At 39.3% G+C, this 18,789-nt stretch overlaps 1 protein-coding gene across 2 annotated transcripts in view; it reads left to right on the top strand.

Moving 5' to 3' along the window:
• DNAH5 (dynein axonemal heavy chain 5) overlaps positions 1 to 18,789 on the top strand; it is a 261,833-nt gene that overhangs the window by 93,024 nt on the left and 150,020 nt on the right. For both annotated transcript variants that reach the window (XM_073891083.1, XM_073891084.1), the window contains exons 18-29: positions 1,754 to 1,919; positions 2,550 to 2,789; positions 4,246 to 4,436; positions 4,525 to 4,612; positions 7,257 to 7,390; positions 11,228 to 11,429; positions 11,995 to 12,230; positions 13,368 to 13,586; positions 14,631 to 14,693; positions 14,984 to 15,222; positions 15,982 to 16,222; positions 18,336 to 18,535. In XM_073891083.1, the coding sequence (XP_073747184.1) occupies positions 1,754 to 1,919; positions 2,550 to 2,789; positions 4,246 to 4,436; positions 4,525 to 4,612; positions 7,257 to 7,390; positions 11,228 to 11,429; positions 11,995 to 12,230; positions 13,368 to 13,586; positions 14,631 to 14,693; positions 14,984 to 15,222; positions 15,982 to 16,222; positions 18,336 to 18,535 (2,219 nt within the window). The remainder of the gene's footprint in view (positions 1 to 1,753; positions 1,920 to 2,549; positions 2,790 to 4,245; positions 4,437 to 4,524; positions 4,613 to 7,256; positions 7,391 to 11,227; positions 11,430 to 11,994; positions 12,231 to 13,367; positions 13,587 to 14,630; positions 14,694 to 14,983; positions 15,223 to 15,981; positions 16,223 to 18,335; positions 18,536 to 18,789) is intronic.

Raw genomic sequence — 18,789 nt, forward strand, 5'->3', positions numbered from 1 at the left:
ACAGAGAGAGACACAGTGAGAGAGGCAGGACAAGCAGGGGGAGTGGGAGAAGCGGGCTTCCCGCAGAGCAGGGAGCCCGATGCAGGGCTCAATCCCAGGACCCTGGGATCACAACCTGAGCCGAAGGCAGACGCTTAATGACTGAGCCACCCAGGCGCCCCTCCATCAAGGATTCTTGACTGAAACAACTTTTACTGCTATGGTGATGGTCATGTACAGATTTTTTTTTTTTTAAGATTTTATTTATTTGACAGAGAAAGACACAGCAAGAGAGGGAACACAAGCAGGGGGAGTGGGAGAGGGAAAAGCAGGCTTCCCGCCGAGCAGGGAGCCCGATGCGGGGCTCGATCCCAGAACCCTGGGATCATGACCTGAGCCGAAGGCAGACGCTTAACGACTGAGCCACCCAGGCGCCCCGAGTGAGAGGATTTAAGATACGACTTTAAAAAATATTAATGATCTCTCAGAGAGCAAGGAGCCAGTGTCTATGGAATGAGATGAACAAGCTTGGCAAATGTAGATTTTTTGGTTAGGTGTGATTTGCTGACCAGTAATAAAAACAAACACTTTCTGAGTACTGACCAGTCACTATTCTGATATTTTACATGAGTTATCTTATGGGCTATTCCCAAAAACATAGGTAGGTTCTACCATAATTACCACTTTTCAGATTGGGAACCAAAGATTTCCCAGAATCATGCAGAGCTAGGATTTGAACCCAGGAATTTTGGTGCCAGAGTCTATACTTGTTACTAGATGGTGCTAACTTTACCCTATCCCTTATCCAGTCTCTGACCTGCCTTTTTTTTCATAACGGTCTCAAGGCTAGGGATGGTGGTTGGTAGTTGGGTGAAGTTCTGAGTTGGGAGTGAAGCTCTTATTTAATATTTTATTTGATGATAAAGAAGTTTAATAGTTTATTTCAGGGCTCATCAGAATGTTCCTATGTTAATGGTATCAAAATGCCATGTGCTCTGCAGCAGTGGAGTGGAAGTGGGAGTTACTGTGATGAGGTAAATGAGGGTGAAGCTGACATTTGGAGGAGATGGTCCATGAGCACATAAGAAGAGTCTCAAGATGAGTAATGGTGGGGCTTGGAAAGGCACTGGAGACTGTGCCCAACCAACAGAGTCTATTATTGCATGGGGTTATTGTCCAGCCAGGTGGTAAATCACTGACTGCCTGTATCATCTGTCTCTCTCTCCATCCATCCATCCATCCATCCATCCATCCATCCATCCATCCACCCATCATCTGCCTGTCTCTACAGAATCGATCCCAGTGCCCCAATCATATTAGTTTCTATTTGTTAAATCTCATTCTTGAGAAACATGGTATCTCACGAGAGGGGAGAGGAATCTCTGAAGTGAATTAGGGGCTGACTCTGGCTTGTTGCCAAAGGTGAGGAGGAGAGAAGGAAGGCTGGCTAGAGCAGACTGACGTGAGATAAAGGACACTTCATGGACAGAGAGGCTGCTGGGAAACTTTCAGAGGTATTCTCCCCACTGTTGGAGGAGTAAGTGTAATTTCGGTCTGCCTGTGCTGCTCCAGTTGGTTTCCTATCTTTAATGAGTTCTTTTATGGATGCCTGGCCCTGGTTCGTGTGAGGTTGTGGCCAAGCATCGTTGGAGGCCAAAATCCCATCTAGACACGGAATCTATGGCATTACTCTACTACTGTTACAGATGTGGTCTCAAGAGCTAGACAAACAAATATGAACTGTGTTAATTGTTTTTTTTTTTTTTTTTGGTAGGACCTTTGTGTAAAGGGTGCTCAGATACTAAATTTTAAAAGCTCATTAGTGGAGGAAGCAGTGAATGAGCTAATAAATATGTTGCTGGATGTGGAAGTTCTATCCAAAGAAGAGAGTGACAAAGTGTCTAATATGAATAGTGCCGATTCAAAAAACGGAAGTTCGGGTAAGAGATGGAGTCATGGAAGGGGTCTTATTTTTCTAGGACATTACTGAAAACTAAAATTTCATTTCTATATAGTGATTGATTTCACACTTCTGTAAACACTCTCCCACTTTTTAAAGGACATTTATAAATCTGAAATTATGATTCTGAGCATATTGTCATTTATCCCATTATTTTTCGTTAAACTCTATGTGCATGTACCTTATCAGTAGAGTAGGATGGGTGGTGGGTTGGAATTCCCATTGAAATTCCCTGCCTATACTAAAGCAAACCTTTTGTAGGACAGTTGAGGACACAGAGAGGCAGGGAAGGAAAGTGATTCTCCCAAGGCTTTATGGCCGTTAATGGAAGAGAGAGCATTAGAACCCAGGTCCCTGAGGTCTGGTCTTGCCTTTACAGCCATAGCTCCTGTCTCTCCTCCTGTTTCCTCACGCCAAGTAGGAGAGGCCTCCATCGGCCCACCCGGTGCCCTAATTTCTTCTTCCTATTCTTTGATGGACTCGCTTTCTAGGAAATCTGATGTTTACATATTATTCAACTTGCATGTAATTATCTTAATTTTCTTCTCTTTAATTGCAGTAGATGGTTCTCTCTTTTTCCATCTCTCTCCATCTTCTCATCTCGTAACAGCAAAGAGAGAAGAAGGAAAGTCCGACACCTTGACCTCATCCCTTAAGGCCCCGGCAGGCCTCCTGCCTTTGGCGACAGTCCTGAGAAAGAAGAAGGAGACTGAGCTGTTAGAGGAGGAAGCCTGTGGGTTGCTGTCCTATTTCAACCACCAAAACATGGATGCGCTTCTGAAAGTTACAAGGAACACACTAGAGGCCATCCGCAGGCGTATTCATTCCTCCAACACGACGAACTTCCGGGGTAATAATTCCACACAGTTTACCTACTGCAGCCCAGGCATGTTTGCTGCTTGTGTGTGTATTCCTATTATTTTTAAATAATTTAAAAAATCCACCATTTATTGAGAGCCTCCTTGTAAGTTTATACTTTATGAACTTTGATTATCCCAACAGTTCAATGAAGTAGATCTTATTAGTCCAAAGCAGAACATTTCTTTACTATTTTTGTGTCAATTTAGTACTTTCCAGCCAGTTTGTTCATTCTTAATACAATCATCTTCTCGTCAGCACAATTCAGAAATGGGTGTTGCATTTCCCAGATGAGCCACAAAAATCCATCAAATCTAGAGACATTTTGAAACTAAATTTTATATTAAAAATGAAAATCATTATTAATTAAAATTGCAAAACGATAGGGTAATAAACCCTATTGGTTTTGAACATTGGCGTTTAAGGGGAAGCATCTCTAATACTTAATTAAAAGCAGATGAATAAAAGTGGGTACATTGAAGGAATTTTTGGTTGGCAGCATGGAACAGAGTGATAGGGCTTTTATTTAACACAGGGATATTATTAGAATTTATCAAGCATTGGTTGATAATGCTGAATGTTAAATCACACGTCTTTCCCAACTTTATATATTACAGGTATTTCCAACTATATAAAGTTACACACACACATCCACATTTATGTATTTATGCCTGTACCAATACTTATACCTATATGCAACTTTAAAAGCCCCTTGGATATAAATGATGACTTACACTTTATCTCTTCTCCATTCTTTAACTGCTCCCAGTTTGAATTATACGCACTGTGGTAGAAAAGGCATGTGTTTTATGTGAAATTCCAAACCGGTTATTTGTTTCTGACTTTGGCTAATTCTGATAGCTCTTCTTGTTCTTCATGCCTCGCTTCCTTATTCTACATTTAACTAATTTATTAGCTTGCTGGTGTGTGGACAGCATCATTTTCAGTATTTTAGATCACAGTTCACATTATTAAGCCAGATTCCACATAGTGGGTGGCCTTTTATGGAGTAGATTGTATCAGCAGAAAATGTGTCAGGGTCCACTGAACTGCTATTACATTGAGCAGAATGAGTTACTCCATAGTTTTCATTCATCCCCCAAATATTTGTCTGATAATGGAGTTCCTATGTATTGTTCTAGGTGCTTTAATTTTCCTGGCTTAAAAGGAAATAAACCCCATTTTAAATTAAAAAAAAAAGGGGGGCGCCCGGGTGGCTCAGTCGTTAAGCGTCTGCCTTCGGCTCAGGTCATGATCCCTGGGGTCCTGGGATCGAGCCCCACGTCGGGCTCCCTGCTCGGCGGGAGGCCTGCTTCTCCCTCTCCCTCTCCCCCTGCTTGTGTTCCCTCTCTCGCTATGTCTCTCTCTGTCAAATAAATTTAAAAAAAAAAAAATCTTAAAAAAAATAAAAAAAAATAGTAAGGCTTCCCTCATTTGTGTTAACTCAGACAGTAAGAGTACATCTAGGATGAAGCAGAACAGCCTGCCCATTTTCCGGGCCGACATCACTCTGGCCATTCCCAACATCACCATGGTCCCTGCCCTGGAGGACATACAGCAGACGCTGAACAAAGCCGTGGAGTGCATCGTCAGTGTCACCAAGGGAGTTCGACTGTGGAGCAGTGAGCTGCTGTCCAAGGTGGGTGTGGGATGAAGGCATCATTTTATATGGAAGCTGCTGCTTTTATGGATGGGACTGAGCTGAAAAATATCCTTTTTCTTTGTAGAAAAAGATGCAGGAGAGAAAAATGGCTGCTTCACAGAATAATGAAGATAGTCATTCTGATGTTGAAATGGGAGAAAACGAACCTCAAGGTGAATGTTCCTTTGGTTCTTTTGAACCATTCATTGAAAACCAGCATTGAGGGAGCTCAAATGGATTTTTTCCCTCCATGCAAGTCTTAAATCAGTGTTGATTGGAATATTAATCTACGAGCCAATTTTAAGTTAATATACTATAAAAATCCATGTATTTTAATGACTCCATTATAAATCATGTATCTTTAGTGTATACGTCACAGATGGGGCTGCCTCAGTGATTTCTGGTCCAGTGTAATGCTAGGAACAGGGGGGTAAGAAGGACTTTAGTCTCACAGTTTAAAGAGAAACTCGTCATCCTCACAATGAGTATTTTCTGACATTTAGGGGATATTTTGTATTTTAACCCATTATGTGTCCTGTTGTGCTGACATGTGATTTTTGCTGTATATCTCATGGCTTTCATTTATATTCTGCAAAATTAGAGAACATATGCTATCCAAGTTGCTAATGACATTAAATGTTGCCTTTAGTCCTGCAAACTCTTTCTAAGGCAACCCTGCAAAAGGCAGACCCCATGTAATTTTCAATTATTGCTCATCTCCCCTGAATAATAAATCAACGAACCATGAGAAGAAAGTGAAGCAGGTTCCTCTTTAAAATAGTCTGTTACTGAGGACGATAAAGATAGCTCAAAACAACTTTGCCCACGACTTACAGTATTATTTATTTAAGCCAAAAAAAGCATATGTTATTGTGTTAATTTCAATTTTTATATTTTTTGGAAACATAGCTTTACTTCCTAGAATAGTTTAAAATTCAGAATTTTCCAAGCTCAAAATATGCTCAATCATGAATTATATCTGAAATCGCGAAGAAAAAATGCTTAGTGAAAAGCTGTATATATATTTTTGTCATGACAAAAGAGTTAAAAAAAGAAATTGCCAAAATTTACGAAGTGCAGTTAAAACAGCACTTAGAGGGAAATTTAAAACCTTAAACATGGATATTATAAAAGAGGAAATACCTCAAATCAATAACTTAGTCTTCTATCTTAAGAAAATTACCTTCAAGTTTACTGATCTTTTCCCCTAGAGACTGAAATCTGTTGAGCTCCTCTCGTGAATTCCATTTATGTTCTCCACCTCAGAATTTGCAGTCGACTCTTGTATTTCTGTCGCATTACTGGTATTCTCTATTTTGTGAGGCATGCTCATTACACTTTCCTTTAATTCTTTCAATTGGGTTTTCAGTCATTCTCTGAACGTTTTATAACAGCTGATATGAATTTTGTTTAGTAATTCCAGTAGTTGGGTTTTCTCATGTATAGTTTCTATGGACTGCTATTGTTGCTATGTGTGGACACTGCTTTTCTGTATCTTTACATGGCTTACCATTTTTATTTTTGTTGAAAACTTGATCTTTATTTATTTATAAAGATTTTATTTATTTATGAGAGAGAGAGAGAGAGAGAGAGAGCGCGCACGAGCAGGGAGAGGGAGAAGCAGACGCCCGGCTGAGCGTGGAGTCGGCTTGATCCCAGGACCCTGAGATCACGACCTGAGCGGAAGTCAGACGCTTAACCTACCAAGCCACCTAGGTGCCCCCAAAACTTGATATTTTAATGTGGCAGCTCTGAAAATCTGCTTGTCTTCACCCCCGGCCCCCCCGGCCCCCCAAGAGTCTGTTGTTGTTACTATTTGTTTCATTATTGACTCTACTGACCTTCCTGGACTCATTCTGTAAAATTAATCTTTCCTGTGGTATGCACTATTGTAGTCTCTGGTTGGTTAGTTTGAAGGTCAGCTAGTGATTGCACAGAGATTTCCTTAATCCTTTCAACCGGTAAGTCTCACACCTTTTGCCTAGGAATGGTGTGGATGCTGGAGCACCCTGAAAACTCAGAAGTTTTCAATACCGCCTTAGCTTTTATTTTCTTGATTTTGCAAAGCCCAACTAAAAGATTGAGGCATTTTAGGTCTTTCCTGGGCATGTGGATAGCTCTGTACAGATGCATGACTTTCTAGAGCCCCAGGGGATAGGTCAGGGCTTTACAAGATCTGTGGATCTCTCATTCCCCAGATCTTTAATTTTTTTGGTCAACCTCTTCTTTGCCTCAACTAATATCATTGTATCAGTCATCTGTGAAGTTAATTGTTGCTGATTGTTTTTTTAACAAGTGCCTTGGTGATAGGGATTTTTTTTTTCCTTAGTGAGTTCTGAATCAGGTCAAGTAATGATAAACTCTGAATGGGGCTTTTCCAGAGAACCTCCTGATGGGTCCAAGAGTGACAATTCTCTGGGGCTTCTTGCAGAGCTTCCAGTGCAGTCTGGCCCCTCTGGTGACTGCTAGGCTGCAGCTGTGTTTCTCAAGGCTACCACATCCCCAGTGAGGGGGCAGTGGGCCTATGGAAGTTAAAACACCTCGAAACCCACTATTGTTACCACAATTTTAGCATTTTTTTTCTTGACTAAAGGAGGACCACTTGGCTTGTTGCCCGCTTTGGTTAGTGTCCAGAGTCCTGAAAAAATTGACAAATGTTCCCCATTTTCAGTTGCTTTTACAAAGAAGCAGTCTGTCAGAGGTCCTTCTTTTACAGAAATGTCTTCCTTTCAGAAATCCCCTCATCGTTTTAAAGCATGTTCCCTATGCTTTTGATATAAACTTCTCTCGCTCTTTTTTTTTTTTTTTTGCTTTTAGGTACCTTTGAGATAGCATCTGTAAACTTACCCATTCCTGTACAAACCAGGAACTATTATAAGAATGTGTCCGACAACAAAGAGATTGTGAAATTAGTCTCTGTGCTTAGCACAATCATCCACTCCACCAAAAAGGTATGCCAAGAGGACTTGTTGTCAGAGCCCCGCGCTTTACCATGTGTACCTGTGTTAGGTTGAAGGTCTCAAGCTTGTCCTACACGTAGCCTGAGCCTTAACCACTGTGCCTTTCGGGATGGGGGGGAGCTATGCAAACTGACATGTGCTCAGCAGAAGTTTGTAGATTGCAAGGTGAAAAAGAACGATTATTCCTGTGTTTCATATTGTGTTCTGTCTAATGCTGTAAACCTATGTATTTACTTAGTTAGTACTAATAGACCTAATCATTAAAAAATTTGATATGTTTCAAAGCAAACTGGTGTTGCAATTCACTTTCAGAGACTCAGTGATACCAGTACTAACTAGTATCATTTGAAACATAATAAGATTTAGAGTCAGTTTTTCATATTTGTGTAGTCAGGTAAACCTCCTAAACTATCAGCTGAAAATTTATGTGTTTTGCCACGTGGAAATAAGATAATAAGGAGAACAGAGCAAATAGTAGTGTTATCGGTACAAACTTATACTTGACAGGGGTATAAATTCAGTTTAACTTTTCTTCCAACCTGCTCCTCTCTCAGCTTCCTTTTTTTTTTGTTCAGGGGAATCAGTTCTTGTCAGAAAGATTCAAAACCCTGAAGACAATTTCTACTTAAAAACAATCTATATTTACACTGCTCCTAAGACCTGTTGACTCTTTAAAAATGTCTCTCACTGTTGAGGGAATGGTTGTCACTCAGCAAATACATCTTTTCTGTTAGTCAGTTCTGTTAGAATGAGCTTCGTTTGTTTGAAAACATTTTGAAAAGCTGCCATTTCTATAACCATGTGAAGAAATATTATTAAGTTTAATTTTAATGTGTTCCTGAGGGAACTGGAAGCTTTTGCATTTATGCATTTTCAGTTTTCCCTTCTTAATATATTGAAGGTCCTATATTTAATTTTGCCCTAGGGACAGTGTTCACATAATTCAATTTAACAAATATTTATCTAGTGCTTAGTTTATCAAGCTCCACAGAAATGATAAAGGTAAATAGCCTATGATGATAATAAACATTCAGATATATTTTCAAGTGTTGTAGTAATCATGGAAAATATAATAAAATAAATCAATAATGAAGCTCATTACTTTCTCTGAATATAAGCAGCCATGATTATGAAAATCAAAGGGTAAGTCATAGTAGTCAAAATTAGCATACTGTTGGCAACAAAATGCTTATCTTTGTGTTATTTCTGTTGCGCTTGCTTTTATATTATATGAAGGAAGTGTGCAAATCTCAGGCACTTAGAATAACTCGAAGGACTTTTTCCAGATTGACGAGATGGACAAATTGTTTCTGGAAGAATAAATACACACTTAGTCATCATACTAGACATGGCCAGTGCTCCGCAGCCAAGGACCCTCTGGGTGATTCTGCCTCAGTCAGAGAAAATCCTGTGATCCCAGCCCTTTTCTTCTTGCCCCAGCTGATTGGATCAGAATGTAAATCTGACCTACATTGAGCAGATCCGTAGGCTAGCCATCCGCTGACAACACTGCCTGTCTTGAAAAGATGAGCTGGACCGAACCATCGAAATAACCTTGGCAGGAAAAATAACTTAAGCAGAACAGCTGTACCCATGCAATTCAGGCAGTTCTTCCTTAAAGCTCTAGATTACCTCCACTTTATTTTATTTTTTTAGAACTTTTGAAATTAAGTTTTTAAGTCCAGTATAGTTAACATACAGTGGATTACCTCCATTTTAGAAACTTCCAATCTAATAAAGAGTGACACTGTCAGAAAAGATAAATGAGAGTCTAAAACTTATTTAGTTAGGGTATATTCTTAATATTATAAAGTCTAAGATGTTGGAAGAGCTCAGGATTCTGGAATTTCTACCCATATTCAGGCATCTTTGATAATCTGTAATTCATTCACCAAGACATCGTATGCTTGCGAATGTCTTCATGCTGTTGCAGTTCATCCTGGGTATGCATGTCAGCATCTCAGCCCATGCCAGGGAATCGGTTTGGTGGGGATAAGTAGTGGCAGGCTTAGCTTTGTGCATTTTCATGAGTGGGAAGTCTCAATAGCTATTAAACCTGAAGTTGTGAGGGACATTTTAGCTGCGTGTGGGGAGTGGTAGAGTAAAGCTGCTTGGTTTTCGAACAGGTTGGTAAAATTTACTGAAATGATTGGGCCATTTAGAACGCTGTTGGTAATGTCATATTTTTTCCCCAAATAATGGCATTTTTCATTCCATCTCAGTTTAAAATTTTTTTCTCATTTAGATGTAACTCTGAAATTATAAGCCAATAGGAAAAATTGATTCCCAACAGGTATGAACATGAGAAATGAGGAGCCAGATCTTTAATTATTTGTAGATGATAATGATTATGTCATGTAAATCCATGAGGCTAATCTGAAAAAAAAATATAGCCCAAAGAGAGTTAAGTTAGTTGTTAGTTGAAAGATAATTATAGGCATTTCTGCTGTAATGCAATAAACATATTCCTGAAAATCCTCTTTTGCGTGGATTATGAGAAAAACAGGCTTGAGGCAGGCAGTCGAAACCTAGGAAATTTTGTTAACCAGTGTGGTTACAAAAACTATGACAATCACAGTAAAATATCTACCCATTTAATAAGGGTAGAGTAAATAGAGAACTTTATTATCAAAAGGTTAGAGAAACTTGGTGGAAACGTGGGAGTGAGAAACAGTTGAACCTGCCGAGCTACGGAAACAAGGATAAAATACAGAAAGATCGGGTCGGACTGTGCAAAGAACATTGTCAAAATGAAGTGGTGACCAAATTGTTCCCAAAGGAAAAAGCTGTGGAAGGGTTGTGGCACACAGGATTGTGCCCCTCCGTGGCCTGCTGCTTTAGCTGGTACAGAACAAAGGGCTGGGAGAAATAGCATTTGATGTGACCTCCTCATTATGTTGGCATCCTTCTTTAGTTACCTAATGTGAGTGAGCCAGTATCACTCACAGAGGCACACTTTATAGTAAACAGGACTCGTTATTAAAAAAATCAATTTTTAAAATGTATATGCCATCCATAGCCAGTTATAAAAATAGTGGAGAAAGATCCTGTTTACAATAATCATTTCATTGAAAAATACCCAGGAACATACATGATAAAGAGTGTGTGAAGTCTCTATAAATCTTCCCCTAAAAATGAACAAGTAATGAAAAAAAATGAGAAGATTTGGAAATGCATACTGTGTTCCTAGATGGGAAGATTTAATATTCTACAGATGTCAATCCTAATCCAGTGGGTTTATACATTTTATGGGATTCCATGCAATCTTCCAATGAAGTTTGATGCGGATATATTCTGTTTGCCCCTCTAGATCTTATCTCCACCCTCTGATCTTAGGGAAAAAATTAATAGATTTCCATTGAGGCTTCCAATAGATTTGACCAATGAGAGAGTCATGGGGGAGGTCTCATGCCGGGGAGTGGCGTGGAGGGAGAGGGAAGGGACGAGAGTGACCTCAGAGTGATTTCTCCCATAGCACCCTTGGTGTGGTATGATTTTGAACTGTGGTTTCTGAACGAAAGGCTGCTCCAATCAGGAGGCTCTTGTCCAAAAGAGTCTTCATGGACTCTCTTTTTCTAGTTTCTAGAAAATGTTCCCCTCTCCTTTTGGCTAGGAAGGCTAACAGTTTTGTCATTACTACTCTTGACTTACCGTGTCCATAATGTACCTAATTCCAGTTCTGTGGCATTTCTAACTATTCACACACCTCACTACTTAAGCATTTTAATAAATCTGTGGGACCCACCAGCAGTTGAGCAATATTCACTTATACCATGATGCCATTTCCACATCTTTCCTCTCAATGCAAATCTGTTATTTGTATTCTAGGAGGTTACTACATCTATGGATGGCTTCAAACGCTACAATCATATTTGGCAAAAAGAGAAAGAAGAAATGGTTATGATGTTTATTACAGAAAACCCCTTGCTCTCTGAATTTGAATCTCAGATTCTCTATTTTCAAAAGCTAGAGCAGGAAATTAATGCCGAGCCGGAGTGCATCCATGTGGGTGCTGTTGCCGTGTACACAGGTTGGTTCATTTTCCTCATTTTCAGGCAGTCATAATAATTCAACAGTATTGGTCTGTCTCTTTACCTAGATTAGTATTCCAGAGAGTTCTAGCTATCTTTAAGATTGTCCTTTTATGGGCTTCAAGTTTTAAGACCAATTTGTAGATTTGTTTTTAATTCCTTTCTGCATAATTATATATTCTGGACTATTTTGAACACTTTGCTGCTAAACCTTGAAAATAAATGCTAATTCAGAGAAAGAAGATGAGCATGTTGTATCTGGAATTAAAATTTACCCTTCCTTTAATAAATAATTATAAACATTTGAGGCTTATTTCCAGTAGTTTTGATAATGTGCTTTTTTTTAGCATTTCGAAATATGTTCTGAATTGTTGTAAGACAAGCTTTATAAATATGAATGAATATATAATAAGTAGGAAAATCTAATTTTTTTTCAGTTTGATTTTCTTATGCACTACGGGGCTATAAATTGCAAAATATTTATTATTGGTGAACAACAGCACTCTGTCTTTTCATACTGGTTCAAATTTTTCAAACTGATCTGTGGACATTTGGGTTTGACAGCTGACTTGAAGTTCATTCTGACTACTGAGACAAAGGCCTGGATGGTTGTCATTGGCCGTCACTGTAACAAAAAATACAGGAGTGAGATGGAAAACATCTTTACACTTGTTGAAGAATTCAATAAGAAACTAAATCGTCAGATAAAAGACCTAGATGATATTCGGATTGCTATGGCAGCACTGAAAGAAATCAGGGAGCAGCAAATCTCCATTGACTTTCAAGTAGGACCTATTGAGGTGACTGATAACCATTTGCTCATTTTGGAAATATCTCCACATGTTGAGTGATATTAGAACCAGCAACATTGCTGGGGGTTTAAAGAGGACGCCCAGTAACTGACACCCCTGTTTGCCCCTGTCTGCGAATTCAGACAAAACTGTAGTCAAGTAGTCAAGATCAAACAAACACCTAACTGTTGTCAAGATCAAAATACAACCTTTATTCCTGGCAGAACTTATTTGGACGACGTGGCTTAGTGTACAACTCCTGTATTCCCATTACCATCCAAATCCATACACAGACACTATGGGCTTGTGAACACTATATCCCAGAATTGTTGAACCAACTCCCGCATCAGAGGCAGCATTGGAAACCTGCAGGCCCCTCTGTTACCCTGCTTTACTTTACTGGTCCTGGGGTGCAGACCAGAGGATGCATTCAAGGAGGAAGAAGAAAGAGGGAGAAAGGCACTGGGCTAGGTTTGTCCAAATCAACAGTCTCTTCCCCAAATTAATGATTAGGTATTCATTCCACCTGTATGGGGAGAACTAATGGTTGGAGAGGGGGTAGGGCTATTTAGGGAAAATCCTTTCTCATGAAAAGCAATTTTAATCTTTTAGCTAGGAGAGTAGTCTAGGATTTTGCATCTTGAGGGCAATGACTTGGCTCAGGTTTTGATGTGCAAGTTCCCTCTGTGTCTTACTATTGGAACCTCTTACCAACACAACGAGACAGGATAGAGTTAAAACCCTGATTTATTATCCTAATAGTAGCAGTTAGATTATTTTATATTTTTCATTTATATGATATAATTTTGAAGTCTTGAAATACAACTTAGGGGCCTACATAAAACTACCTTTATTTGTATAATGATTTATAGTTTTTATAGTGTTTTTGAAATTCATTTAAAATGTTGTTTTTTGATATTTGCAAAAATCCTGTGAAGCAGTCAGGGAATTTTCCCATTTTACAGATGAGGAAACCGAAGCTTAGGGGCTCAGTTGCTCATTTAAGCTTTTAGAGTTTGCAAGAAGAATAGTAGAACTCTCTGGGTAGTTTCCCTAACATTTTGGTCTTTTCCATTTTAATGCTTTAAATGCGTGTAGATTTATGCATCTGAGTAGCAGAAATTAAATTTTCCTTCTTTTGTGTAGGAATCCTATGCCCTGCTTAACAAATATGGGCTTCTGATAGCAAAGGAAGAAATGGAAAAAGTTGATACTCTGCGTTATTCTTGGGAGAAGCTCCTGGCACGTGCCAGCGAAGTTCAGAATGAATTAATCTCACTGCAGCCTGGTTTTAGGAAGGAACTTATTAGCACCGTGGAGGTCTTCCTTCAGGACTGTCACCAGTTCTACTTGGACTATGATTTGGTACAACTCCAGCTTTTTCTGTTTGTATTTTTGGGGAAGAGTGAACAGAGCATGCAAAGTGTTTAAAGATTATATGTCAAGTTTAATGAAATTCCCTAGGAGTGGGAATTTTATTTTCATGACAGCAATCTAAGAAATGAGGAATTTAAAAAGTGCTCTTCATGTTATATCATTGGTCTGTTCTTGAGGCTGTTTGATAGCTTTCTAAACTTGTGTAGACAAATACTATTCACATATGGTTAAAACAGTCCTCCTTCTACAGCTTTCCTTGGTTCCACAAACACCGCAGAGTACCCAGCATGTGTCAGGCACTGTCCTTGGTGCTGAAGACACAAAGTAGACAAGACAATTGGAGTTCATGTTTTAGTCATTCATTTATGAGTTTTAGTGCCAACACTTCTATGGGAATATGTTGTATAATAAGACCAACTTCTAGCCAGTTATAATATACTACAGAAAGGGAATATGTAAAGGGTACAGTCTGTGCCTATTATATAGGAAAAACACACCAAACCACAAAGTTAATAAAGTTACGAGATTGGATCCATGCACTAACTTCATGGATGAAGAAGCACAGAAATCCACATATTGAAGGTGTTCTAATGTAGGAAAACCTGTTGGGAATGTTAAAATTATATGTCACTTTTCAAATAGATATGAGAATGGTAAAATCTGTGAGTTTTGTGGCATTAGAGTTTTAGTTCAAAACCAGACAGTATATGGGCTTCCTATAGAGTGCTTATTGACCCTTCTTTGCCTTTGTCACCTAAGAAATGAATAGTGCTTGTTTTTAATTTTCAAAATTTCTTAAAATTTAGAAATTGTGGTGTTAGTTGTGGTGTTATTTAGAAGTTGCAGTATTTTTAGACTTGAAAATATTTCCAAATGAGACACTTTCTTGAGTCCTTTTCTACAATTAAAAAATGAAGTTTCCTGTCATTGATGTGACATGCATGCAGGCTAACTTTGATGTGCAAATACTTTGAGCTCATAAAATCCATAGGCAACATTTCATTTTATTTTATGTTTAACTTTTTGTTTCAGAATGGTCCAATGGCCAGTGGCTTGAAACCCCAGGAAGCCAGTGATAGGCTTATCATGTTTCAGGTAATCTTTTTAGTTTCTGTGACCATCTAAACAACCAAAACCTTAATGTGTTTTAGATACATACATTTTTCCCCTTAATATTGAAAGGCCTATTGTGGACTATTTTAAAAAATGTATATGGGATGATTATAATTGGAGTGAGTTTCTATGTAATTAGTTACATTTATTTACTATTCTTACTTGCCTGTGCTCAGAGATCATACATGTTTGCTTATTTGCCAATTTTTGAAATTTACATGTTTACTCATGTGTAAATCATCTTGTTGAGTTTTCACTTGTGTTTTCTTTAGAATCAATTTGATAATATCTATCGGAAATACATCACCTACACTGGAGGAGAGGAGCTTTTTGGGCTGCCAGTTACTCAGTATCCGCAGCTTCTTGAAATAAAGAAGCAACTAAATCTTCTACAGAAAATATATACTCTTTACAACAGCGTCATAGAAACCGTAAATAGCTATCATGATATCCTTTGGTCAGAAGTGAATATTGAAAAAATCAACAGTGAACTTTCAGAGTTCCAGAACAGGTGAGAAATTAAATGTTAGCATGCCCAGAGCTATTGAATCTCAAATGCTTTCTTTTTTGATAGGCGGTCATGTTCTCTTCTCACCCTCAGATGTTTTGCAAGCACATAGTGCTGCATTGCTGTTGTCTGTTGACATTGCCCTTGTCAGACCCTATTTATTAATTACCCCTGTGTGGGCCTGGTGAGACAAGCACATCCTTTAAACATGGATGAATCTAGTCAGGGGCTTTTCTGCATCTTGGAGGGAGCTGATCTCTATTTATATTACACTTAACAACATTTGAGGTTTATGTGAGATGACTTCCTGTAATAAAAGCAAGAGCCCTCTCATTTTTCTACATCCTTTTAAGTGTTGAACCCAAAGAAAATAGAGGGTCATTTGTTACATTTTTTTGGCTGACAGCCTGATATACTCTGTTGTGCTTTGTACTTAGAAGGCTCTTAAGGTATTAAGAATATTAAGGTATTTGTAGAATTGAGTTGAATTGGGAGGCACCTCTATCCTTTAAAATAATGCCTTTTTTTTCTAGTTAATTTTTATGAGGGAGTTGAAAAAAAAATCTTTCCTGGAGTGGGAGGAGCCATTTACTATAATGTAGAAGTATGTTATATTAACAAATACCCTCTGAGTCATGAGATTTGAAAATGCTGTCGGTATTCAAAATGACTGTTTTTGATAGAAATGCTAGCAGGCCGTCTTGGATTGGGTACATCCAGGCTTATCTTTGAATAACCACTCATGGTGGCTTCACTTTTCAGGTGTCGGAAGCTGCCCCGGGCCTTGAAGGACTGGCAGGCTTTCTTGGATCTAAAGAAGACCATTGATGATTTCAGTGAATGCTGCCCACTCCTAGAGCACATGGCCGGTAAGGCCATCATGGAGAGGCACTGGAAAATGATAGCTGCTCTCACTGGGCATAGTCTGGATGTGGGGAATGAAACCTTTAAGTTAAGAAATATCATGGAGGCACCTCTTCTGAAATACAAGGAGGAAATAGAGGTACAGTTGATAGAAAGCATGATATGGTGGTGGTGGTGGGATTGGAAGGTCGCATGGGATTTATTTTGATAGTATTCCTACATTATGGAATGTTGGATTAGTAAACCATACTAAGAGAATTAAAACTCTTTTTTGGGTATTCAGCTCTTCTTCCTTCAACAAATGTTTATGTGACAGGTTTTGTGTTAAGTGCTGGGGACGTAAAGATGCCTTCCTGCATTCATAGATCATTAAATAATTTGGGTACTGAAATAATTATCCAAATAATGGTATAGTTACAATATGTGGTAAATACCATTGAAGTAAAAGTATCTGCTCTATGACAGCCTATAGTAATAGGCTTAACCTGTTTGGGGGTTGGGGGGGTGATAAAGGTAGCAAATGCTGGGGTGCATGTCCATGACTGCTGGGGGTGCGTGTCCATATGCTTGTGTGGCAAGGCAGGGAGGGGCTTGGAAATTTCAAAGAAGACAGTGTTAGGCAGGTGAGGCAGCATGTGTGAATGGTCTGAGGTGTGTTTGGGAAACCAGAGGAACGCCAGCATGACGAAGGTGTGTTATTGATTTTGGTTTTTGGACCAATGGGGAGCCATCTGGGAGACATACTTTGAGCAGAGATGACATGGTTGGAGTTGCATTTTGTAAAGATCACTGTGGTAACTGCGTGGAGAAAGGATTGGGGGAGGGCCAGTGGGAATGATGGGAAAGTCAACTAGGGGGTTATAAGAATATCTCAGACAAGAGATAATGGTATATTGGACAAGGGGGCAGGTAGCGAAGCTGGAGAGGGGAGAAAAGATTGAGGAGATCTTTAGAAGGCAAAGCTGGGTAGAATTTGGTGAGTGAGGGACCATGGTAGGAGAAACAAGGGGAGGGGCTAAGGAGGAACCCTAGATTTCCTGCTGAGAGATCTCAGTGGATGAATGTGCTTATCATTGAGATAGGGAATTATTGGAAGGGAATCAGTTGAATGACAAGGTACAAATAACTTGATTTGGGGCATGAATTTGATATTTTACAGAATGTGTTTGGGGTTCCCTTGGTAGATGCAAGCCCAGAGGCCTAGTAGGCAAGTGGATGCGGGTCTTACCTGGAGATGCAAGAGGTTACAGGCATAGATGAGCTCATCCAGAGAGGGAGAGGGAGTGCAGCGTGAGAAGAGAAGAGAGCAAGGGTGGGGCTTGACTAATGCTCTAGGAATAAATGTGGCTGCAGAGGAGGCTGGGAAAGTCAGGTTTCTGTTAATTTCCTTCTCTCGTACTGCACTGATTTGCCTCTAGAGTTAAATCAGAGACACATTAAATTTTGAGTCTTTGATTAGAGTTTCAAAATTGAAAAGGTTATTACATTATCTGTTTTTTATCCAAATGGAGATATAATTGACATGTAACATTGTGTGCTGTATTGACTTGATACACTTACATTGCTGTATGATGGTCACGGTGGCGTTAGCTAACACCTGTTGTGCCACACAATTATCATTTTCTCTATTGGTGGTAGCAATTAAGCTCTAGTCTATTAGGAAGTTTAATATCTACAAGGTCGTTTTGTTATCTATAATCCCTGTCCTGTGTATTGGGATCTCCAGGCCTTCATCATCTGCTGGTTGCAAGTATGTACCCTTAAACATCTCTCCTATTCCCCCTCCCCCAGCCTCTGGTAACTACCATTCCACTCTGTTTTTTGAGTTTGGTTTTTCAGATTCCACATATAAGGGGTATCATACAGTATTTGTCTCCGTCTGACTTAACTCACTTAGCCTAATGCCCTCAAGGTCCATCCACGCTGTTGCCAATGGCGGGACGTCCTTCTTGCTCATGGCGGAATAGCATTCCATTCTTGCATATCTTTTCTGTCATCTTTCTTTCCGGAAGAGTTTGATGGGAAGTTTTACAAATTAAGGTTCTGCTGTTTGGTAATAGCTCTATCTTCATCTCTTTCCCTAATTGTATATCTATGTACACATGCACCATTTCTTATATTGCATTTTATAGATGGAAAAAAAAGTATAGGTACGTATGAAGCAAATAGGCTAGGACCTTTGCTGAATCTAGACTGTTCAAGAAGGATGTGTGACTTTCATGTGATAAAACAAGAGCTTGCAATTTTAATAGGACATCTGTATCAGTGCAGTGAAAGAGAGGGACATTGAGCAGAAGCTGAAGCAGGTGATGAACGAGTGGGACAGCAAAGCATTCACCTTTGGCACCTTTAAAGCCCGTGGAGAGCTCCTTTTGCGGGGAGACAGCACCTCAGAAATCATCGCCAGCATGGAGGACAGCTTGATGTTGCTGGGCTCCCTATTGAGCAACAGGTAGGAAGTCCGTCCGTCTTTCCCCTGAGATTCGGGAACCATCATAACGAACATTTAAAGGGAAATTCATTTTTAAAATGCAGCAGTAGCCCCCATAGAATTTATTTAATGTTAAAAATCCTTGTTGTAATTTTAGCCTTTGGCACAGCATGTATAATCCTGTTTTTATTTCATTATCCCCTGTTTGTGGGATGTGTCTGAGACCGTCAACTGGACAAAATAATGCAACATGTAATTAGCCACGTGGATCTTGC

Source organism: Callorhinus ursinus, unplaced genomic scaffold, assembly GCF_003265705.2.
Source record: "Callorhinus ursinus isolate GAN/ISIS: 27379988/994484 unplaced genomic scaffold, GSC_fseal_2.0 scaffold3, whole genome shotgun sequence".
In the NCBI taxonomy this organism is placed as follows: Eukaryota; Metazoa; Chordata; class Mammalia; order Carnivora; family Otariidae; genus Callorhinus; species Callorhinus ursinus.